Consider the following 25,625-nt stretch of genomic DNA (forward strand, 5'->3'; position numbering starts at 1 on the left):
TCCTTCACAGCTCTGGTCACCACACTCACCACCTTGTGGTGGCTTTCGGCAGCACTTCACACGTCTTTACAACTGGTGCAGCAGTGACATTGAGATTCCCCACCACATCGTTACTTACAGCATGTGTTTGGTTTTTGGTTTATTCTTTACACAGGATGTTAAAGAATGGCTGTTGAGGAGAGGTTCAGCTGAGACTAAAGTCCATATGATGGTTGACAATGGACATGCATAGGATACAAATACTAGACAGACAGGACGGGTGACTCGCGGAATTCGGGATTCGTATCTCTGAGAGTATATCTTAATAATGTAGATATGTTATTGGGTTTCAAACACATGCAGTTGTGAGAACGGTTGGCTACCAAATTTTAACGCAGTGCAATCATAGCTATACTTCCCATTACAAACTTCACACTTACCAGCCACCACTCAATTCCGACACACATGCATTGCAATCCAGGGAAGCGGTTGTCTTAAATAAAAGTATACATATGACTACTTGTATACCGAGTTGAGGGTATGGGTCCATATGGGTTTAATTGTGTTTCGCAACTGAGACGGCTCGGCGACTCAGGAGTGTGTAGAATGATGTCCTACTTCCTGGTGACGTGCAAGGAATATAATATGAATGAAGGGTCAGATGGGCCATAACATAATAACCCGGAACGAACGCCACACTGGGTGCAAGATTTTAGATAAGTGACGTAAAACGAAGTCTGGACAGGTCCGGGAAATCCCACTCGGTGTGAGATACTAGCGTTTGCACACCGAGTTGGGTTTCAGTTGACACCGGCGTGAGTGCGTATTGCTTCCGCTTCTGCTTCTGCATCTGCTTCCGCTTCCGCTTCCGCTTCTGCTTCCTCCTCCTCCTCCTCCTCCTCTTCTTCTTCCTCCTCTTCTTCTTCTTCTTCTTCTACTTCTTCTTCTTCTTCTTCTTCTTCTTTTGGTTTTAACGGCAGCTTGCATCCTTGATGTTGCATTACTGCCATCTCCTGGAATCAGTTACCTCCTACAATGTCCGTTTTGTTATATTTGTCCCATCAGTCCTGTTCGCTTAAGAAAGCCAATAAACCAGACCCTCCTGCCTTGTCCACATCCACCACACTCCAGTATGCCCTTCAAACCCGCTCCTGTCACTCCTGTCATTTCTACTCTTCATGTCCCCCTTTCTGATGTATATTTCCTGAAATATATACATGTTCCACTGTTTCTTCTACCTGACAACAGTCACATAATCCTGTTGGATGTTTTCCCATAATTTAAAGAGTTCCCTTCAAATTACTGTGTCCTATTCTTAATCTTTTTATCACCGCCTCCACTTTTCTATTTCCTCCTCTGTTTCTCACACTAACCACTCTGTTTTGTATTGCATGTAGCTGTCTTCCTCTTGTCTCCTGATCCCACTGCTGCTGAGACTTTTTATTTGCTTCCCTCCACACAAAACTCTTTCCCTCTGATTTTGATATTTGGATGTCTGTGTCTATGTTTCCTTTTTTAACAGCTTGTTTGGCTAGTTTGTCTACTCTCTCATTACCCATGATCAGGGACCCAAATTAATGTGACCACAATTCCTTGCTTCACTACCCTTGAATGTATTTCCATTATTTTGTATACATATTGCTTGGTAGGTGTAATACTTATGGAGGATGAATCGTGCCACAATGAAATACAATACACACATCGAAATGCAATACATGTGCAACACTACTAGCTACAATGCAAAAATACTGAATATGTGTGCCTACATTGCATTTCGAGATGTCTACATTACATTTGGAGATGTGTGTATTACATTTGGAGATGTGTGTATTACATTTGGAGATGTGTGTATTACATTTGGAGATGTGTGCATTGCATTTCGAGATGTGTACATTACATTTCGATGAGTGAGTTTTGGCATGATAATCACTTTTGTCATTGTGTAAATTTTAGTCATGTTATAGGCTGGTTTCTTCCTTCATTGGGGAGTTGGCTAGTAACGTGGCTAGTTAACTCTAGCAGACAAACCCACATCACCTCAGCCAAAGAAGTGATACATATAATTCCACAACGGGATACTACTTCATTTCCAATCATAGTTAGCTAGTTTACTAGCTCTCAGGTTGAAAAGACGGATATCTCAGGCTTTTCAGCCTCCTCTACCCCCTATGATGTCAATCGGGGCAAGAGGCTTGGTTTATATACGGCTGTATTGATTTGATTTTGGCACAAATATTCGGTATTTTTGCATTGCATTTAGTGTTACACATGTATGATGTATTGCATTTCTATGTGTTTATTGTATTTCATTGTGGCACGATTCATCCTCCATAAATACCAGCCTCGTCCTGTGAGTGGCAGTATTACGTCTAAAAGCGTCTAATCTGCCGAAAAGCCACAATTAGAAGAAGAAGCATAAGGAGAAGAAGACGAAATCTGGCTAAACTGTGGGGAAACTTAACTAGATATATCGCTAGGTCAGATATAATCCACTGCTAGTTTACGTTGGATAATTACTTTCTCCGTTGTTTTTTCCTAGTACATTTGAATAGCATTGGATTTGGAACCGGCATTTCATTACAGCTGTTCGTGTGGTGAGTAGCTAAAGCTACCTTGTTATGCTGCTTGTTGTCTTGGTCTGAACAGTCTAACAACAGATTATACGGTAGGGTAGCTAGCTACAGCTAACCAGCAAAACATTACAGGTTGTAGACACTATTAGGCATTACATAAGCCCCATCAATACATGTTATTGATTCTGCCTTATACCTCCATGACCAAACTACATTTCCAACCGGTGTTCCTTTGTATCCCATATATGAATTACATAACTATGGTTAAAGCATAACGAGCATATCCTAACTGTGATGTCCTGTGTCTCTATTAGAACACCTCTGTAGCTGCACGTACGCCTGATGTCGGCCGAGGCCTCCGCGGGGAGCGTGGTGGCAGCTGCCGCTCTCCTCCCCGTCTCTCAGGCTGTCTGCCGGGGCTGGGAGGAGAAGGAGGAGGGTCGGGGTCTAGTGGGAAGCAAATATGTGAAATTGAATGTCGGGGGCTCCCTGCATTACACCACCGTCCAGACCCTGAGTAAAGAGGACAGCATACTGAGGAGCATGTGCAATGGAGGAACCGAGGTCACCATTGACTCTGAGGGTGTGTGTGTCTGATATTATGTGTTAGTTACCATGTAAATTAGGCCAGTTGTAGCCATAGACGTATAGCTTGTATCTAATTTCTGATCAGCAATTCATCAGAGCAACGCATCCGGGTACGTTGCCCTCCCGTCATGTCCACGCCCCTTTTTGGGTGGTAGAAATCTGAGGAGTTTGACTGGCGGTCAATGAAAATGTGTGGTCTGCTACTTTAATACTCTAAAATAAGAAAACAGTATTGCTTTTTACCTATTAGGAGCCCAAATCCGATGCCAGTCATCGGTCAATGAGTATAGTATAATATGATATAAATCCTATCCATCATCATTATCAGAGGGTAACAAAGCATATGAATGTTGGTGTGAACTTAGGTTTCCAGATCTGAGGGGGTAAGTGTGAGCATTTTACCAAAACATCAACCCCTGAGTGAGCACCGAATGAATGGTTTGCAGGAACATCTGGGATGATCAAGAATGTTCTGAATATTGTTCAGTTTAGTGTAATACAACACATATGATAACACATGATGGTATTCTCAACACACCATGAATATAATGTAATCATTAGCTCACTGCACTTTTATGGATGGAGTTGGATGGGATAACTTTGCATCCATTAACTTTGTGCAATGAATATATGTATAACATGATGCCCCTGGTGCAGGTTTCTATAAGAGGAGACCTCCCAAATCCTTATGGAGAACCCCAACCAATAGTGCAGCCCATACTATATGAATCTAGCAAGTAAACGTTCTGGTGGGCCTGTTTCATATGATTTCCTCTCTGACCTAGGTTGGGTGGTGTTGGATAGGTGTGGTCGCCATTTTGGGTTGGTGTTGAACTTCCTGCGCGACAGCTCTGTGCCGCTCCCTGAGGCCACCAGAGAGCTGGAGGAGGTTCTGAAGGAGGCCCAGTACTACAGGGTCCAGGGGCTTGTAGAGCACTGCCTCTCAGCCATGCAGGTACAACCTCCTCTACTGTGAATCCCACTTCACTGTGTGTGTTTACTAGGACTGGCCCAAACAAATAGAATATTAAGGTTTTTGTTCATTAAATCTCAATTCAGTATTCAGAAACTTTTTTTTTTAAACAAAACTACTTGTAATAGTAGGCTACACTACAACAGGGCTTAAAGTTCTCCGGCACGGTGCCGGATTTCCGGCGTGGTGCAGGATTTCCGGCACGGGGGAATTTTGAGCAATAAAATAAAATAAAATCACATGCTATTTCTTTACATCGTAATTTAAAGAGTCATCTTCAGCAAAGAGACAGTTCCGCCTACCAATCACATTGCTCAAGCCAACCAACGACTTCTAGCCAATCGGAGGCAGAGTAGTGGGGCGGGCCTTAAGAAGTTTGAATGAGTGTAATGTTAGCTTGTAGAGACGTTCGCTTTTAGCAGCCCGCTATCTCGCTAACTTTAGTAAGAGTCTATTAAAATGGAAGCCAAGTTTCTTAAACCTTGCTCATACAACAACCTTGCCGGGAACAACCTAGCCTACCACTTCATCTTCAATGGCTGACCGTATTTGCGAGCAAAAGATCAGAGTGTGCGCGTTTATAGCTGAACATGATCTGTCTTTCACAATGGCTCAGCCACTCGTCGATTTGTGCAAGAAGCTATCAGAAGACAAAAATGCACTGACAAAGCTGTCCGTTTCCAATCAGCACGCCAGCTATTTAAACACAAATGGCCTTTGTCCCGGAATTGAAAAAACGGCTGTGTGAAAAGCTTAAAAAAGCAAAGTTTTCAATTAATATCGATGAAGCTACTAATCTTAACATGGACAAAATCCTCAATGTCCTTGTTTGATTTTTTAATGATGATCTGGCCAAAGTAACAACACAACACCTAGTCAGCAGGAAAGTAAACATCGCCAACTCGTCAGCCCTCATGCAGGAGCTCAAAAGCCCCTTTTCCACTATCGTGCCAGCCCGGGTCGGCCCGGGTCGCCTCGGCTCGGTTCGGGTCGCTTCTTTAGCTACCCTTCTTAACCAGGAACCAAATTTAGACCCGGAACCTTTTTGCCAGGCTGCGTGTGACGTGTGACGCTGCACACCGTTGATTGGTCAATGGAAATCGTCATCCCATGTTCATAGATTTCTTCGCTAACCGCCATCTTGAAATACCACATTTGCTCTTGGAAAATGTCACTACAGTTTCTGTAATAGCTTATTAATAAAGATTCGAAAAATTATGCTGACCATCGTATTATCTTAGTTTAATGTCATTTCAATGCATCATAGAACTTTTATTTACAACAAGCATAACACAAAAATCGCTATTATGCACCGTCTTTGCCCGTGAATAACACCGGCTGTGAATGTGGTAGAAACACAATACTCCTTTGCTAACTTCACCATCGGTATACGGTCATTTTGAGCCCTTAACCACCGCGCTGACACCCCCAGTTATTAACCCGCAAAGCACCGCTTGCTGCTGGATGAAACTCCTGTTGACAGCGGGGGCAGAGAAAAGTTTTACCAGGGAATTCGCTCCGCGCTGTCGACCGTGATAGGAGTGTAGGATCGACACCATTCAAATGTTTTTGGATTCCCTGTCCTCTCCTCTATCCGGACACGTTTGAATTGTTATCCTAACCCACGGTAATCCAAAGTTATTAACCCGCAAAGCACCGCTTGCTGCTGGATGAAACTCCTGTTGACAGCGGGGGCAGAGAAAAGTTTTACCAGGGAATTCGCTCCGCGCTGTCGACCGTGATAGGAGTGTAGGATCGACACCATTCAAATGGTTTTGGATTCCCTGTCCTCTCCTCTATCCGGACACGTTTGAATTGTTATCCTAACCCACGGTAATCCAAAGTTATTAACCCGCAAAGCACCGCTTGCTGCTGGATGAAACTCCTGTTGACAGCGGGGGCAGAGAAAAGTTTTACCAGGGAATTCGCTCCGCGCTGTCGACCGTGATAGGAGTGTAGGATCGACACCATTCAAATGGTTTTTGATTCCCTGTCCTCTCCCCTATCCGGACACGTTTGAATTGTTATCCTAACCCACGGTAAACCAAAGTTATTAACCCGCAAAGCACCGCTTGCTGCTGGATGAAACTCCTGTTGACAGCGGGGGCAGAGAAAAGTTTTACCAGGGAATTCGCTCCGCGCTGTCGACCGTGATGGGAGTGTAGGATCGACACCATTCAAATGGTTTTGGATTCCCTGTCCTCTCCCCTATCCGGACACGTTTTAATTGTTATCCTAACCCACGGTAAACCGAAGTTATTAACCCGCAAAGGGCACCGTGTTTGTCCGTGAATAACACGGCACACAATGATACTACAGTTCATAAAGCAGACAAGTGAAGGCAGTGGTTTTAAGGGTTCAAAAAACATGACTTTATTATGTGTACATAGCTTCCTCTCTCTCTTTCTCTTTCTCTCCAACAAAAATCACGGTTAGTAATATACCACATGCCGAGGAAAAAGTATACGATAGCTTCAAGTTCCTCCATGTCGCTGTTGTTGTGGCTGTGTTGTGTCTCGTGAAAATATACGTCACCACCATGGCGCACTTTTATGACGCGTAACTCCGCCTACTATCGCCTACTCCTCCTACTCGTTCCTGGTCTGTTGTGTATAGTGGAAAACCAGAACTGTTCAAAAGCGGGCCGAACCGACCCGACCCGAAGCGATCCAGGCCGATAATGGAAAAGCGCCAAAAGATATCCTGGAGTCCAATGGTCTTGACTGGTCACTAGTCATCAGTATTCTACTTGATGTAGATCTATTGATCTATTGTTATAGTGATAGTGATAAGTGATGCAATCAGTTTGGCCTTAAGTGATTTAATCAGTTTGTTCTTTTAAAGACATCTAAATATATTATTTTATTTTGTATTGAGTATAAAGCAGTATTAATGCATTTAAACATTGAGACAAGAAGCTGTCTTCTGTACCCACTCTCCCAATATCTCGAACTGTGACCCCCCTCCCCAAGAAAAAGTTTCAGGCACAGGATTTTTTCCCACTTTAAGCCCTGCTACAATACATTTCCTCAGCTAAGGCCTATAATATAGATATATATAATATAGAACAGGTATTGTTAATATTTAGAGAATATAAACATACAGTATATAGCTGGTTTTAAAGCATCATAATGTGCACCCCGCATTCACGACTCCTCACCTGATAAGTAAGATGCTCGGTGCAAAATATGCAACCAGAAACTGGCATACCATGGAGGCACGAGGGGCCTGGCTGTGAGGGGCAAGCACACTTCACAATTTCCACAGGAATTGTCCCTGTCTAGTTATTATTATTATATTATAGGTGTATTATAGGTCTGATCCCCAGACATTGCAACCATCGACTTCAAAAATAAATCAAAGGACACTCGAGTTTGTGAACCCTGTCACGGAGAAAAAAAGCAAGATATTACAGACAAAATCAATTCATAGGACCTCAGTACATGAGGACCATGAACATAGTTTCTAATATATTTTTCTCTGCCTCTTATATTTAGTTATTATATTCTATATGTGTTCTTATATGCACTCTAAATGTACCCCCCTCCCCCAGTGGAGGTATCTCACACGATTGTACTTGTATAACCGGAGAGAGACTAATAAACATCTTGTATTTCAGCTTTTAAAACACTGCACAACACATTTCAGTTCATTTGCACTCAATCTCGTTTCATTCCTCATAAGTAGTTTTGCAAGGAGTGTGGAGCCTCTGGGGAAGAGATTGATTTGGGTAATCACCAAGTAGGCTATACATCCTGTAATACAACGCCACCTACTGGATATATTTTGAACAATAAAGAACATGCCTAACTTTAATTTATTTTTTTATTTTATTATAATTATAAAACATTAATATTACTGCTTTTAATGGTGTTTTTGAGAATGGGTATTCGGAAACTCGTTCAGAAGTACCAAAGAGTATTGGAAGCCTGTAAAAGGGTGTTCGGGCCATCCCTAGTGTTTACCATGCAACCCTGGGAATCACCTACATTGACAATCTTTATTTCCAACATTCTCTAAATTATTTCCACACTTTTAAAAGTTTGTGGAGGACAAAACGAAATGTAGATACCCAGTGTTTATTAGAGACTGGTGGCTTATTTCCTAATATGTCTCTAATAATCGAATGTTAAAGAGGTTTTTGTAGCTTATGCGTGTTATTACATATTTGTTTATGGTACCGTCAAATATCTTGTGAATCTAAATTTGTCGGTTGTCTTCAGAACCGAAGGGACGTCTATGAGGGGGTCTGCCGCATTCCCATGATCACCTCGGCCAAAGAAGAACAAAGGATGATCGCCTCCTGCAGAAAGGTGAGACAGACAGACTGAGCAGTAGTTAGAAATCAAGGTAGACTGTTGTCCATTTTAGGATATCCTCAGTTTTCAGCGAATAGACTCAGTTGTCAGATCAAGGATGTAGTTCTTATATCAACCAGCTATACTCCCTCAGTTGTGAGACCAAACTGCTCTACTCTCAATGGCCATAGACTAAAATGCGGTACTCCGTAAGGCCATAGACGTATCTGCTATACTCCTTATTGCTATAAAGGGCCATACTCTGTAAATGTTCAAATAAAGTACTCATGTTTAGTATTTCGTCGACAATCATTTGCATGCAATAACTACCTGAAATCTGCGACCCATTGAAACCACCAGACGCATTTGCTATGGCAACCACCAGACGCTATGGCAATATGTTTTGGGTCAGTAGGTGCGTTTCCATAAAACATTCTGATTCGCATTTTGAGGTGATTCGCATCAGTTGAGATGATTCGCATGAGACATTTTATGGAAACGGCTTTATTCGCATTAACTCGATGCGAATCACCTCTAATTTGTCGATACGCTCGCTTGAGGTGGTATGCGAATCACCTCTGATTTGCATCAAGTTTTATGGAAACAGGTCATTCGAATAAACTCTGACGTAGCGAATTTCAACGGGTGATGCAATGCCGGTGGTGGCTCTGACAGGTGGAATCGTAGTTGGAAAAGTTCGGCTGAGTATTGAAGTAACCAGTGGTGTGATACGCCGGACTACGCCGTATACCCACTAGAAAAGGCCAAGGATTTCCGTATACCCACTTAAAAATGTGCGAGGATATGTAACGTCGTTTTGTGACAGAACTTTCACACTTTCATTCATAAAATTCGCCCCGTCTGTGTTAGGACCATTGCGACTGACTATAGCGTCATATACCATCAACGGGGGGGAAATACGACAAAAGCACTCGCCAGTGCTTTTATTTTATTTTTTTATGATTTGATACACTTGTACAGTGTAGAGCCAAAAGAAGAAAAAATACTTCATTGGGGCAGCGGTAGCCTAGAGGTTAGAGAGACCGGCTAGCAATCGGAAGGTCGCTCGTTTGATCCCTGCCTCAGGAGGGAGCTGCATGTGCCCTTGAGCAAGGCACTCAACCCCAAATTGCTCCAGGGGTGCAGACCATGGCTGACCCTGTGCCTAGAGCAAAAAAGACCAAATTCCAACAATTGACTGACAAGTTGATTGCGTGGCAAATAAAACATAACATAACACTGTCCAATGACTTATGCAGGCCACTGTATGTCTTAAACCCTGTTTGTCTCCTGTCATCTTCAGCCTGTAGTAAAACTACAGAACAACAGAGGGAACAACAAATACTCCTACACCAGGTAAATTACCTCAACTAATACTAATACGCATTTACCAGGTGTTAGTCCGGTCTATGCAACATAAGAGCATGATCACCTCCGCTGCAGTCACTGCCTTTGATGGCCTCCACCATGGAGAGAGACCCACCCTGTGTTGGGTGCTACTGTGGGGGATGAACTCTGGCTTCCTGCACACCTGAACGTATACCATTGGACCCAGGAGACCTTCTTGTGGCCCCAGGGTGATTTGGGCTTTCAAGTCTCAGGCAGTGCTACCTAAAATCAAATATGACATGCTAATCATTCCGCTAAACCAATGGATGTCGTGTTGATTGTTATTGCAACTGAGTGCATAGAAAAATGATTTCCTAATACATCAAGCTAATTATAAATCCTTAATTGAAAATGTGGTCTTTCAAATACTTATAAGCCGATGTATTTTAAATACATTACAAAAACGACTAATATTTTCAAATGACAACATCCAATTACATTTGAGTGTATTTGAAAGTAAAGGAAACGCAATTTCAACACATCTGTCCTGAGATTAAATGTTTGAACTGTATACATACATTTGTGAGATTATGGTCCGGTTTCACAGACAAGGCTTAAGACTAGTCCTGGACTAAAACACACTTTCAATGTAAAACATTGAAAATGCCTTTTAGTCTTTAGGCTTAAGCCTTGTCTGTGAAACCGGCCCTAAATGTCTGAACTGTTTAGATACAACTGAGATTTTCACTAAAATGTATCATTGCTGTAAATTGGTAATGCAGATGAAAGCGTTTTGCACCTGAAGTTGTACATACAGGGCCGGTTTCACAGACAAGGCTTAAGCCTAGTCCTGGACTAAATCACACTTTCAATGTAAAATCTCCATTGAAGATGCTTTTTAGTCCAGGATTAGGCTTAAGCCTTGTCTGTGAAACTGGCCCACAGTGTTTGACTTATGGTGATGCCCGTGTGACAGACAGCACTCTTCCCTCTCCCTCAGTAACTCGGACGACAATCTTCTGAAGAACATTGAGCTGTTTGACAAGCTGGGGATGCGCTTCAACGGGCGTGTCCTGTTCGTCAAGGACGTGCTCGGGGACGAGATCTGCTGTTGGTCCTTCTACGGCGAGGGCCGCAAAATCGCTGAAGTCTGCTGCACCTCCATCGTCTATGCTACTGAGAAGAAACAGACCAAAGTAAGAGCTAGCTCACAGGACTGCATCTCCCCATCTCCAGATACAGTCTGTGCAGTCCAGCATTTACACATTGAAAACAGACAAGAACTAGGACTCCTTCAGAAAACAGACAAGGACTAGCTCCTTCAGAACAAATTTTTAAGCGGCATTTAAAGACTCATCTGTTAAAAAGGCCGATAGTCACCTTTAGCCTTCTTATTGTTCCTGTTTATGTTTTCCCCTTTTTTGTTTTTAATCATTGATGTTTTGATTGCACTTTCTTATTTTTTATGTAAAGCACCCTGTGCATCTGTGCTGGAAGGGCGCTATAGAAATAAAGTTTTACTTACTAGGACTGGAACAGTTCACTCAGGCCATGGTTGGGGTTTGTACCTCTGTTTTGGGGCTGCCACCTTGACTGGATGTGTTTGTAAAAACAAAAGTAGCCTATATATGTGTTCTAGCCAGTCTTAGGGCGTTCACACCGGCAAAGAACCGAGTCTGGAACCGGCCGGCGCGTTCAGACCGAAACTCCCTTGGTTCGGAGCCTGAAAAGTTGGTTCGCAGCGGGAACCAGAAAATAGTGGTTCTCAAGCGCGAACCAAAACGTAGAACAGTCACGTCGTCAGTGGGTGTGTCATATTCTAGGCTGCAGAGACCAGCAAGAAGGAAGGAGACAAAATGTAATCTAATCTAATCGTTAGTGATCAAAAACAATATCAAAAGTTTCATTATTCTCTCTATCTTCCGGACATGCGCGAACGCGAATTTCGTAAGCCATTTCTATTCCAGTAACGGAGCAGCTGATTAGTAAGAGAATGCGTGTAGAAAGTGTCTTTTGTTTTGTTTCATAAAAAAAAAAGTTTTTCAGATACTGTAGTGGAAGATATTATCCTCTTTTCCAGTGAAGTAGCTGCCATCTAGTTGTGACATTTTAGTTTATCCCACCCCTTCATCACCCATCGTTGATGACGCGGATGGTTCTGGTTACACTGGTATAAACGCAGGCTCGTTCGCCAGACAGCACCAACGTTCGGAGGTTCCCGAACGCGAACCGGCACGGTTCTTTGCCGGTGTGAAAGCCCTATCTGTGGCCAATTGATTGCAACAAAGAGCCAACACAGACATGTTCCCATGTTTAATACGCTGATTTAAAACATGTGTTGGAAACTTGAGCATATTCCATAATGTTAAGGCCCATCAATAACCTATACGCTATGAAAGTATACATCACAAACTGCAGAATATAAACACAAGTGGAGACTCGTCATCTCTGGAGACAGACGTCACTGTTATGATTGCTAGCAAATGCCAGTCTTAGATGTAGCTAACAAACGTTAATTAGAGAGGTAGCTACCAAACGTTAATCTGAGAGGTAGCTAACAAACGTTAATCTGAGAGGTAGCTAACAAACGTTAATCTGAGAGGTAGCTAAAACATTTTAATCTGAGGGGTAGCTAACAAACGTTAAAGACTAAAGCCCCTTTCACACACAGTTCCCTGTAAATTACATGGAATCCCAACCCGGGTCCGCCAGTGATTTTAGCCGTTCACACGTGAGCTAAATGTCCTTAGATTACCGTGTTGCTTTTCACACATATCATTGGCATTCCCGGGTTTGCACAAGCTACTTGAATCACGCATTCAACTGGATGCAGAACGTGAATTTGAATGAGACAGTTGTGTGAGACTGCCATATACCATATGTGTGTGTGTGTGTGTGTGTGTGTGTGTGTGTATATATGTGTGGTGGCCTGGGAAAACCCTTCACATGGTGGCATTTTGACATTTTCATTAATATTTCCATAAATTAGAAGTTCTCAGCTATTCATAACTGGTTGAATGACTGAGATAGCCCTTTATTTTAAAAAGTTATGAGCATTTTAATGTAGCATGTCAAAAAAAGTGAAAGGGGTGAAATCCTCCCCTTTCTCCTCCGGGTCGGGGGAGGAGCCTATGCAGATCGGCCGGTCTCGTTTGTCTGCTTGGGATGCGGTGGTAGTCTGCTCGCCTCGTCGGTATGCGAGGGACAGATCCATTTGTGTGTCTTCTAGTTAAGATTGTATTACTTTATGCTTATTGTGAGCATCAGTAAACTGGCAATAACACAGGTGGAAGTATCGTCTCTCCTTTCGCTCATGTGTGCGTGCGTTGCTTAACTGAGAATGAGACACGTTCAACGTTATGTTGTTTCGCTAGCAAACTACCCGCCACAAAAACATCAAAATAAGTACTTTCTCTTTTGTTTTCTTAAAATGTTTATTCACCATAATGTAGTATGGAGTTCAAAGTACTAGAATACCACATAATATCAAAATCGCCAAAATCGCGATTTCCATCTATATTTGCTCTTTGCCACGAACGAACGCCAGCGACATCCGACGGGTTTTCCCAGGCCACCACACATATATACAGGTGCTGGTCATATAATTAGAATATCATCAAAAAGTTGATTTATTTCAGTAATTCCATTCAAAAAGTGAAACTTGTATAATGTATACATTCATTCCACATAGACTGATATATTTCAAGTGTTTATTGCTTTTAATTTTGATGATTATTACTGACAACTAATGAAAACCCCAAATTTAGTATCTCAGAAAATTAGAATATTGTGAAAAGGTTCAATATTGAAGACCCCTGGTGCCACACTCTAATCAGCTAATTAACTAAAAACACCTGCAAACACCTTTAAATGGTCCCTCAGTCCAGTTCTGTAGGCTACACAATCATGGGGAAGACTGCTGACCTGACCAAAAGACAACCATTGACACCTTGCACAAGGAGGGCAAGACACAAAAGGTCATTGCTAAAGAGGCTGGCTGTTCACAGAGCTCTGTGTCCAAGCAAATTAATAGAGAGGCGAAGGGAAGGAAAAGATGTGGTAGAAAACAGTGTACAAGCAATAGGGATAACCGCACCCTGGAGAGGATTGTGAAACAAAGCCGATTCAAAAATGTGGGGGAGATTCACAAAGATTGGACTGCAGCTGGAGTCAGTGCTTCAAGAACCACCACACACAGACGTATGCAAGACATGGGTTTCAGCTGTCGCATTCCTTGTGTCAAGCCACTCTTGAACAAGAGACAGCGTCAGAAGCGTCTCGCCTGGGCTAAAGACAAAAAGGACTGGACTGCTGCTGAGTGGTCCAAAGTTATGTTCTCTGATGAAAGTACATTTTGCATTTCCTTTGGAAATCAAGGTCCCAGAGTCTGGAGGAAGAGAGGAGAGGCACAGAATCCACGTTGCTTGAAGTCCAGTGTAATGTTTCCACCGTCAGTGATGGTTTGGGGTGCCATGTCATCTGCTGGTGTTGGTCCACTGTGTTTTCTGAGGTCCAGGGTCAACGCAGCCGTCTACCAGGAAGTTTTAGAGCACTTCATGCTTCCTGCTGCTGACCAAATTTATGGAGATTGAGATTGAGATTGAGATTGAGATAACGTTTATTGCCACTATGCATTACACATATAGGAATTTGCTTCGTCACCACAGCAAGTGCGTTTAATACTTTTTTCACATATCAAAAAACAGGACAACACAACAACAACACAGGACAGACAACAGTGCATTGGATAGTGCGGTATAAAGTAAAGTGCAGTGCAGAGTTTTTTTTTTACAGTGAGTCCAGTTCAGTCCTGGGCAGACTTGGGGGCGGGGGGGGAAGCCAGAGTCATTTAACAGCCTGGCGGCTGAGGGGTAGAAGCTGAGCCTGTGGCGGGCCTTCAGTGCCTTAGGCAGCCGCAACCTTCTTCCAGAGGGAAGCAGGGTGAGGAGGCCGTGGCCGGGGTGGAAGGGGTCTGCCATGATCTTCCTTGCCCTCCTCAGAGCCCTGGTGTCATGCAGGGAGTTGAGGTGCAGATTTCATTTTCCAACAGGACTTGGCACCTGCACAAAGTGCTAAAGATACCAGTACCTGGTTTAAGGACCATGGTATCCCTGTTCTTAATTGGCCAGCAAACTCGCCTGACCTTAGCCCCATAGGTATTGTGAAGAGGAAGATGCGATGCGCCAGACCCAACAATGCAGAAGAGCTGAAGGCCACTATCAGAGCAACCTGGGCTCTCATAACACCTGAGCAGTGCCACAGACTGATGGACTCCATGCCACGCCGCATTGCTGCAGTAATTCAGGAGCCCCAACTAAGTATTGAGTGCTGTACATGCTTATACTTTCCATGTTCATACTTTTCAGTTGGCCAACATTTAAAAAAAAAACTTGTTTGGTCTTAAGTAATATTCTAATTTTCTGAGATACTGAATTTGGGGTTTTCATTAGTTGTCAGTAATAATCATCAAAATTAAAAGCAATAAACACTTGAAATATATCAGTCTGTGTGGAATGAATGTATACATTATACAAGTTTCACTTTTTGAATGGAATTACTGAAATAAATCAACTTTTTGATGATATTCTAATTATATGACAGGTGCAACTCAAAAAATTAGAATATCGTGCAAAAGTTCATTTATTTCAGTAATTCAACTTAAAGGGTTAAACTTAGATATTATATAGACTCATTACATGCAAAGCGAGATATTTAAAGACTTTATTTGTTATAAATTTGATGATTATGGCTTACAGCTTATGAAAACCCCAAATTCAATATCTCAGAAAATTTGAATATTACATGAAATCAATAAGAAAATGATTTTAAATACAGAAATGTCAGCCCTCTGAAAAGTATAATCATGCATATGTACTCAGTACTTGGTTTGGGCCCCTTTTGCATGAATTACTGCCTCAATGCGGCGTGGCATGGATGCTATCAGCCTGTGGCACTGCTGAGGTGTTATGGAAGACCAGGATGCTTCAATAGCGGCCTTCAGCTCTTCTGCGTTGTTCGGCCTCATGTCTCTCATCTTTCTCTTGGCAATGCCCCAAAGGTTCTCTATGGGGTTCAGTTCAGGCGAGTTTGCTGGCCAATCAAGCGCAGGAATCCCATCGTCATTTAACCAGGTTTTGGTACTTTTGGCAGTGTGGGCAGGTGCCAAGTCCTGCTGGAAAATGAAGTCAGCATCTCCATAAAGCTTGTCTGCTGAAGGAAGCATGAAGTGCTCTAAAATGTCCTGGTAGACGGCTGTGTTGACTGTGGACTTAATAAAGCACAGTGGACCAACACCAGCAGATGACAGCCCAGGTCAGACGCTTCTGACGTTGTTTGTTGTTCAGGAGCGGCTTTACAAGAGGAATGCTACATTTGAAGCCCATGTCCAGGATCCGTCTGTGTGTGGTGGCTCTTGATGCACTAACTCCAGCCTCAGTCCACTCCTTGTGAAGCTCCCCCACACATTTGAATGGCCTTTTCCTGACAATCCTCTCCAGGCTGCGGTCATCCCTGTTGTTTGTACACCTTTTTCTTCCACACTTTTTCCTTCCACTTAACTTTCTATTAATGTGCTTTGATACAGCACTTTGTGAACATCCAACTTCTTTCGCAATTACCTTTTGAGGCTTTCCCTCCTTGTGGAGGGTGTTGATGATGGTTTTCTGCACAACTGTCAGGTCAGCAGCCTTCCCCATGATTGTGAATTCTACTGAACCAGACTGAGAGACAATTTAAAGGCTCAGGAACCCTTTGCAGGTGTTTTGGATTAATGTGCTTTGCATGTAATGAGTCTATATCAAAGATTCTTGGATTATAATAATTTTATAATAAATAATTTTGCCATTTAGCAGACGCTTTTAATCCAAAGCGACTTACAATTACGAATTACAGGGACATTCCCCCTAGAGTAACTGAGGGCTAAGTGCCTTACTCAAGGGCACACTAGTAGTGGTGTGGTTTCAGGCGGGATTTGAACTCACAACCTTTCGATCACAAGTCCAACTCACTATCCACTAGACCAGTGTTTCTCAACCCTCTCCTCGGGGCGCCCCAGCCGCTCCACATATTTGATCTGTTCCACCACCAGCTCACCTGATTCAACTAATCAAGTACAAACCATAATCGCTTTGTACTTTATTAGTTGTATCAGGTGTGCTGGTGGTGGAACAGATCAAATATGTGGAGCGGCTGGGGCGCCCCGAGGAGAGGGTTGAGAACCACTGCACTAGACCACCACTACCCACACTAGACCACCACTACCCACCCCCATTATGATTATGAGAAGATGCAGGTGTGGGTGGGAAAAGGTGACCACCTTCCGAGGTCTACGGATCCACCAGGGAAGGAAAAAGTGTGAAGAGGGAGGCCATCAGCAGCAACATTGCACTGCAACCGCAGGTCAGACAAGAGGAACCCAAAGCCAGGTGGCAAACCACAGTGCTGAGGGATCCAACGCTGCTGAGGAAAGGCAGGCGGAGGACACAGGAGGGCCCTCGGTGGACACCAATGCCTCTGAGGGGGGCACCGCTGAAGACACACACAAAGCAACCCCAACAGCCAGGGGCAAAGCCGGAGAACAGAGAGGAGAGAACCTGGAAGGAGGCAGCTGGTCAAATGGCCAAAGGCAAACGAGGTTGCAGTCTGGCAGAAGCTGGACAAGGACCTCAGTCTCATCCTGGATCATTCACTGCGTGGCCAGGTGGAAACCAAGCTGAACTGCATTGGAGACATCATGTATGATGAATGCAGAGGCAGATTTGGAGTGATGGCTGAAAAGCGGAGATCAGGCCCAATGCAGAAGGGGAGAAGGGAGGGAGAGATTGAGCAGTTGGTGAAGAGGCGGCGTCAACTCCGAAAGCAGTGGAGGGAGGAGAAGGAGGGCCTGAAGCCACTGTGGGAGGAGGTGAAGGTAAACCTTGCCAGCCTGCGAAGGGCAGAGCGCATTCGCAAACGCAGAAGGCGGAAGGAGAAAGAGAGGAGTAACTTCTTCAAAAATCCCTTCAAGCATGCGAGACAGCTGCTAGAGGACAAGAGAAGCGGGAAGCTGGAGATTACTAGACCGGAGCTAGAGAATCACATCAGGGAGCAATACAGTAACCCCGCCAAGTCAACTCCGCTGGGATCCCCGGGATATGTCCCCCTGGCCCAGCTCCCCCAGCTTTCCTGTTTAATGCTGCTCTCCCCAAACTCAGTGAAGTAGCAGACGTGGTCCGGAAGGCAAAAGCAGCTTCAGCCCCAGGCCCCAACGGGATACCATACAAGCTGTACAAGTACTGCCCAGGAGTCCTGAGACACCTGTGGAACCTGTTGAGAGTGGCTTGGAAGAACCAAGTCATCCCTGCAGAGTGGCAAAGAGCTGTCACAGTTGTCATCCCGAAGGAGCAGAACAACACTACCATCAGCCAGTTTAGGAGTATCGCTCTCCTCAATGTTGAAGGGAAGATCTTCTTTTCCATCTTGGCTAAGAGGTTGACCAGCTACCTCACAAGCAGTGGCGGCTGGTGCTAAACATTTTGGGTGGGGCACAGGTTATGGGGGCATGCTCCACGGGGAAGAATATCAACTTTAAAATCTGGATTTACAGTCGATTTTAGCATGAGAATAACAGTGTTTCCCCTAGGTTTGCTGCCTTGGGGGGGTGGCATGGACCGTGGCATGGGGGTAAGACCCTGCGACATACCAGCGTCATGTCCAGGGGGTGTACTAACTTGTACATTAAGCCGCCTCACGCTACGGAAACAGGAGATAGGCTCCTTCCCTATGGGCCATTAGGCTCGAGAACCATCGGTTCTCAAGGCTACTTACTTATGTGGTCTTGACTACCTGTCCACTTTCTCACCTGGTTCTTGCTCTCTCTCTCTGGTGTGCCGACACCATCCTGCTCTCTCTCCTTCTCTCCCTCTCTATCCTCCTCTCTCCCTTTTGCTGTCAACCAAAAGGCAAACATAACAACCAGAGTATTTATAATCTAATAAGAGGTATACATTGATCCATATCAATTTATAACATAATTATAATTGAATTTTGGATTGCTGTGGGCAATGCAGTCAGATAATGTCATTTTGACATTACTCTCTCACCTGGAAAAAAAAACATGTCCAACTATACTATAAAAAACTGACATTTCAAATGCTTCAATCCACTGTCCATGTACTGTAAATATGCCATTATGGTATTACCAATGAAGCCCAATTCTAGCAGAATAAGAAAGATTGTATATCTAATTTAACTTAAGTAAAATAATAAAGTGCCTCCAGTTAGCTCTTTAGCTGGCATGTGTGCAGCAGACTAGCTCATCTCATCACCTCTGAGCTAGCTAGCTAGCTTGATAGTTCTTTGACACTATTTACAATGGAATTATAGTCATTGTCAAGTGTCAGTCAGACACTTTCTAGTCACAATAATAACGACCAATTTTAACCAACTTTCTCTGTCAGAACACTCAGCAATTATATTTGCTAATGTTTCAACTTGCTTACTTTCTATCTGAAGACATCTCACCCGGCAAAAACTCTCTCGCGTCGCGCGCACAATGTTGTATTTCTGGTTTGGAGCCGGAAATTGCAAAACGTCACGTTTGGCGTCAGACTTAACAACCGGATATTCAGGGTTATTCAGGGCATTTTTGAAATTTTTACTACCCCTAGTGGTAGTGGCCCTAGGCTGCAGCCTAGGCAATTTTTGCGCCCCGGCCGAGAAATAGGAGACAGCCAATTGGAGCGCTGCTACAGCTCACGTGTAAGCCAAAAGTATTTGGCCTGCCATAGACTTGCATTCGGCCGGCGCCCCGACTCCTCCCCTATGTATTTTAACAGTGAATTTTACACACACAGATAAAATGTTTATTGTATTGAAGGATTTTTAATGAATGCTGATAGGCGCCGACAGAATATCAGCCGCATTTTGTGAATAAACAATGTTTATTTAAAAAAAAAAACTTTTACAAATCGCAACTAGGAAGTGAAGGTGGGGGCGGCGCCCCAGCGCCCTCTATCGGCCAGCCGCCACTGCTCACAAGTAACGGGTACATCGACACCAGCTGCCAGAAGGCGGGTGTGCCAGGCTTCCCAGGGTGTGTGGAACACTCTGCAGTAATATGGGAGCAGATACAAAGGGCGAAAAGAGAGAGAGGTGACCTGCATGTCGTGTGGCTGGACCTCGCCAACGCATACGGGTCTGTCCCCCACCAACTCATCGAGTTTGCCTTGGATTACTTCTACATCCCAGTCTGCATTAAAGCCCTGGTAGCCAAGTACTTTGAAGACCTCCAGATGTGCTGCACCCATCAGGACTTCACAACAGGCTGGCAACAGTTGGAAGTAGGCATTGCCATGGGAAGCTCAATCTCTCCCATCCTGTTTGTTGCAGCCTTCGAGATCATCCTCATAGGGGCCAGGAAGATGGTCGGAGGAGTGAAACTGCCCTCAGGTGAAAGGCTACCAGCGGTGAGAGGCTATATGGACGACATCACCACCATTCTCCGGACAGCAGCGTGTACAACAAGACTGCTGAAGAGGATAGACGAGCTTGTGAGCTGGGCGAGGATGAAGATTAAACCCCCCAAATCACGCAGTCTGTCTATCAGGAAAGGAGTCAGAAGCGACAACACCATCTTTGTCGCAGGTGGTGAGGACATCCCATTGCTGGCAAATCAACCCGTCCGCAGCCTGGGTCGAACCTACACAGCAGAGCTTTCTGACAGGCAGATGGGGGAGACGGTGAGGAAGCAGCTCGCAGATGGCCTGGCCAGGATCAACCAGAGCCAGCTCCCCGGAAAGTACAAAGTATGGTGTTACCAGTTCATACTGTACCAAAGGGTGATGTGGCCTCTGAAGATGAGCGAAATCCCCTCCTCAGTGGTAAGCAAGATGGACGGGCTGGCAAACTCGTTCATCAGGAAGTGGCTGGGACTGCCAAGATGCCTCTCAGACGTGGGCCTCTTTGGTAGGATCACGCTTCAACTGCCACTGCGATCCATCAGCTCTGGATACAAGCAAGAGAAGGCTCGATTGGTGCTAGAGCTGAGGGAATCCACTGACCAGCTGGTGAGAGCAGCGGGCACCCAGATAAGAACTGGAAGGAAGTGGAAAGCCCAAGAGGAGGTTGATTTGGCAATCGGCCAGCTGAAGCACCGCGAGGTGGTCGGCAGAGTCCAGGAGGGTAGAGCAGGCCTTGGAAGGGGCGAGACTCCCTTGTTCTGGTCAAAGGCTTCCAAAGAAGATCGAAGAGCCATGGTGGTGGCAGAAGTGGCAAGAACTGAGCAGGAACGCCTTAACATAAAGGCGGTGTCCCAGGGCCAGCAAGGACGCTGGATGTCATGGGAAGGTCTCACAAACAGGCCCATGTCATGGTCTGACCTGTGGAAGATCCCCCAAGCTAGGCTCAGCTTCCTGATCAGAGCAACATATGACACCTTGCCTTGTCCCCGAAACCTCCACCAATGGTTTTCTGCCGAAGAGACCTGCCCCCTTTGCAACACCATCAATGCGAGCCTCCAGCACATCCTGACAGGCTGCAAGACAGCGCTGTCCCAAGGCCGCTACACATGGCGACACGACCTGGTGCTGAAAAAGCTGGCAGAGGTGGCAGAGTCATGCAGACAGGAGGCAAACAGCAGACCTTCCGCTCCAGACAGACATCCCATCCAGTTTGCAAGGGCTGGAGAGAGAGTCAAACCCTCCCGTCAAAGAGATACAGCAAGACTCCTCGCACCGGGTAGTGAGTGGACCATGAGGGTCGACCTGGGGAGACAGCTCCAGTTCCCCAGGGAGATCGTGGAAACATCACTCCGACCAGACCTGGTCATGTGGTCAGAGGCTTGCAAGACAGTCCTTCTGGTCGAACTCACTGTCCCTTGGGAGGGTGGTTTGGAGGCAGCCAACGAGCGGAAGCGAGCCAAGTATGCAGATCTGGCGGCGGAGTGCAGGGAGGCTGTCTGGAAAGCCGTTACGTGCCCTGTGGAAGTGGGGTGTAGGGGCTTCGTAGGTTCCTCAGCTGCTCGCCTACTCCATGACATAGGATGCACAGGAGCAAGGCATCGGAAAGTCATGAAAGAGCTGGCTGAGGAGGCGGATAAAGGCAGCTTCTGGCTGTGGCTAAGAAGGAAGCATAAGGGTTGGGGGGCGAACAACACCTAGGGCATCAGCAGGGGGTGGCAGGGAGAGATCCCTGCCATCGCTCCGCCACCAGGAGATGTACTGGGGTTAAAGGAGCGAAACGTCAATGACTGGTGGTCCCCAGCTGATGACCCAGTTAGGCCCACATAGGTGTTCAGTGAGGTGTCACAGCACACCTGTTCTAAAGGCACTGTTGGAGGTGCGTCAGGCAGCAATGCCCAGCAGGAGTACCATCACCTGTATCATGATTTATATAATATCTAAGTTTAACCCTTTAAGTTGAATTACTGAAATAAATGAACTTTTGCACGATATTCTAATTTTTTTAGCACCTGTATGTACCTCTGTTGTATATGTACAAACAGACAGTGCACACTGTATTGTCAGCCTGAGTAAGCACAGTTGAAGCGAGGGAGTGACTGGAAGTGCCACCTGTGCGCACTGCATAAACATATCACAAATGTGCATTTGATAAGTAAGTAAGCTAGCTAACTATGATTTGGAAATGAAGTAGTATCCAGTTGTGGAATTATATTTAGTAGTAGCGATATTCAGGGTCTGGGGCAGTTCTTATGCGCTCTCACTCCCTGCTCTCTCTATGCAGGCTCTGTCCCTGCTGATTGCACGATGCAGGCCTCCCCGCCTTATCCCTGATACAAGCCACTGCATAGTCCACTCCGTTTCATCCACCAGACAACCTCTTAGATGAGCTGTGCAGGAGGGGCAATCTGAAGAGATGTGTTCCCCATCTCCTTAAAAGAACTGGGGCTACATGCCACAACCTAAAGTTCTCTTCTAGGGATGCACGATATGCATTTTTTCCAACCGATACCGATACCGATATTTACCCGCTTCTCGTGGCCGATAACCGATACCGATACCGATATTATTATTATTATTTTATTTTTTCTTTCCTAGCCCCAGGGGAGCTCCCCCTCCCAAATTTCGTTGTTTGGTACCTGTACTCTATCAATGACAATAAAGACCATTCAGATATAAGTTCACAGTTGATAACCTGTAGTTCATGCACACCTGAAGGTAAGAAAGGCTATGTAGTGAGCAAAGATTGATGATTTAATATTCCATAGTGATCTCACCAAATCTAACTTACATCACTATTGTTAACACAACAAAGAGAACACTTCTGACTCTTCAAATGTTCATTTATTATTTCCTCTAACAAACTAAATCTGTTATAGACAGTGCACAATGCGTTTTTTAGCCAAGATCTGGCCTCCTTTTATGAAAACAAAAAAGGCTCACCTAAGAGTAATTAGATGCGTTGTGCGACCTCATCATTGTCCGAGTCTCTCCTAGGGTCATAGCTGTAACATACTCTCACTACACCACACTAACACACTGATGTGATTCGCTTTCTGTATCCGTCGTGTCCCAACGGAGTTGCCGTAGGTCGCGGCCAGCAACCAGAAATAAACTACATGTCTACAGTAAAGTCGTGTCCGTGTCTGTCAAGAACATTACAATAGCGAGCAGCGGTAAAGCTGTCAATTCCCTTGTCATCCAGTACCGGGAAACCGATGTCAGGGCTATGTGGCACTAAGTCCGCCCAGCATGGTGTCGGTAAACCTGGAGACATGTCCGCGTTAGACTGTGATGGCAGCGGATCTTCTCCCGACAGGCTAGCCATGCGACTTAGCCGTCAGCGGAGAAGTTTCTTGCGGAACACTGCACAGTGGATACACTCATCGGTAGAGATAACAGCGGCCTGGGCGTGGATTAATCCCAGACACGCTGCGCACTTAGAGTGGGTGTCCCAGCTAGCCATTTACGTCTCGGCTGTGCTAGGTCCGCTAGCCTCAACGTTAGCCATTGCTGGCTAGGGGTTGTAGGCTAGCTGCTAGCAGGCCTCGCTACTTCACCCGTTAGCTTGTCAGCTATCAAGGGAAAACAGAGGGGCCAGGGGAGGGATATTACTATCTACCCGCTACAAGATGTGTCGTTGTGTTGTAACTCGTAGACCTTTGCCCTCCTCTCCGAACTTTTGTCGAACATGTGTTGCAAATTGCAAACGCAATATCTGCCTCAGAAACTGTGAAGAATGTCCACACCGGGGAAGGCATGTTTCGCTCGCGTCTCGTCAAAACAAACTGCGTGCCTGAGTGCGGAAACCGGAAGCAGAGCGCGGAAACCGGAAACCGGAAGCAGAAATATTTCCGGCTTCATAATATCGGTTAAATATCGGCTACATTTTATAAAACCGATAAATACCGATAAACATTAATGTCCCATTATCGGGCCGATAAATATCGGTGCCGATAATATCGTGCATCCCTATTCTCTTCAGTATTGATTGAAACTTTCTCGGAAGTTGTGGCTTCACGTGATACTTCTGTCAACATTGAACTACTTATTTAAAAAATCATATCACAGTATAAGCCCACTTGGGTTTCTTTATCTTTTTAATGTTTTCTTCTCCTCATTTGTTTTGTCTGGTGCAAATATTTCTAGATTTGAAATGTTTCTTGAATATTCCTGTGGACTAGTTTTAGAAGTTGTCTTTCACACTCTCACTATTCTCCCACATTCCCTCATCACTGTCAGGTGGAGTTTCCTGAGGCCCGCATCTTTGAGGAGACCCTCAACATCCTCATCTATGAGAGTGGGCGTGGCTCTGGTCCAGGAGGTGTGGCCCTGTTGGAATCAGGAGGTTCATCGCCGGCTGCTGGCCAATCAGAGGAGGAAGGGTCTGGAGTCGGAGGAGGAGAGAGAAGGGTGAGACGGATCCATGTGAGGAGGCACATCATGCATGATGAAAGAGGACATGGCCAACAGACTGTGTACAAGGACTGAGAGAAGTGGCCGTTGGTGGGTGGGGTATTGAAGGAGCAGAGGAAGGGAGGGTCATTTTTTAATGAAGGACAAGAAGCAGTAACTTGTAGGTACCAATAGCTGCGACAGAGGTGCCAGGGCATGCCAAGGCTTACTAGCAGCCAGCGAGTGCTCAAAGCCCGGTGCTTCGAGCCTGGTGAACAACCCTGTTTAAATTTCCACAGCTGGACTTTCTAGTCCCGCCCCATGTATGATCTCCGACTTGTTTACATTCCACAGTTCATAGGTGGCAAACTATGGAGACACTAGAAACACATGTTAAATTCCTATGGTTTACCAACAGGTTCTGGTAACTTAAGCACTTTATGAACATTTTATTTGTAAAAAGCACTATTGAAATCAATTTGATTGTGTCGTGTAGTTAGAGCTCTATCTTGGATTATGCTTGCAACCCACCAACTAAAACAGTTGGATGATGAGAATATCCCAACCTCGTTCTAAACGGCGCCCCTAGCCCTGTTTGGACCAGGGGGGTATTCCATCAACGTCGCTAAAGGAAAATCCAGGCTTATTTTTGATGAGTCTCGCGAAACTTATCAAAATAAGCCTGGATTTTCCTTTAGCAACGTTGATGGAATACCCCCTTGGAAGGTAGAGGAGGCTGAAAGCCAGAGTTTTAAGCAGCGAACTGGCTCGGAGTAAGTACTGTTGAAGCCCTGGAGGGACTGTAGGAAAGCAGTTAGCCTTGGCACGCACGGCGTAAGCCCTGCTGTGAAGTGACTCCTAAAAGAGTGACTCCTGAAAGAGTGACTCCAGTCAGATATCAGCCCCACCCTCTAGCCCCGACCCCCCCTTATGTCTGCAGAGCTGGATCATAACAGGATTCTGTACCATAACAGGATTCTGTACCATAACAGGACTCTCCCCAGGATTGGCATTATTAAAACCAACTTTGTTCAGGTCAAAATGTGCAAAAAAT

At 45.0% G+C, this 25,625-nt stretch overlaps 2 protein-coding genes across 2 annotated transcripts in view; one reads left to right on the top strand and one right to left on the bottom strand.

The window, feature by feature from the left end:
* jmjd8 (jumonji domain containing 8) overlaps positions 1-576 on the bottom strand; it is a 30,983-nt gene extending 30,407 nt beyond the window's left edge. Inside the window, exon 1 of the mRNA XM_080523711.1 lies at positions 420-576. Coding sequence (XP_080379837.1) covers positions 420-529 — 110 coding nt within the window. The 5' untranslated portion in view covers positions 530-576. The remainder of the gene's footprint in view (positions 1-419) is intronic.
* Positions 577-2,894: 2,318 nt separating this feature from the next.
* Positions 2,895-24,667, top strand: kctd13 (potassium channel tetramerization domain containing 13; the record flags this gene model as incomplete). Its single annotated transcript, XM_080524561.1, has 6 exons — positions 2,895-3,135; positions 3,926-4,095; positions 8,337-8,426; positions 9,715-9,767; positions 10,741-10,936; positions 24,419-24,667. The coding sequence occupies 6 exons, from the start codon at positions 2,895-2,897 to the stop codon at positions 24,665-24,667; spliced, it is 999 nt and encodes a 332-aa protein (XP_080380687.1).
* Positions 24,668-25,625: the final 958 nt, after the last annotated feature.

The sequence above is a fragment of the Nansenia antarctica genome (genome assembly GCF_963989245.1).
Source record: "Nansenia antarctica genome assembly, chromosome: 2".
Lineage (NCBI taxonomy): Eukaryota > Metazoa > Chordata > Actinopteri > Argentiniformes > Microstomatidae > Nansenia > Nansenia antarctica.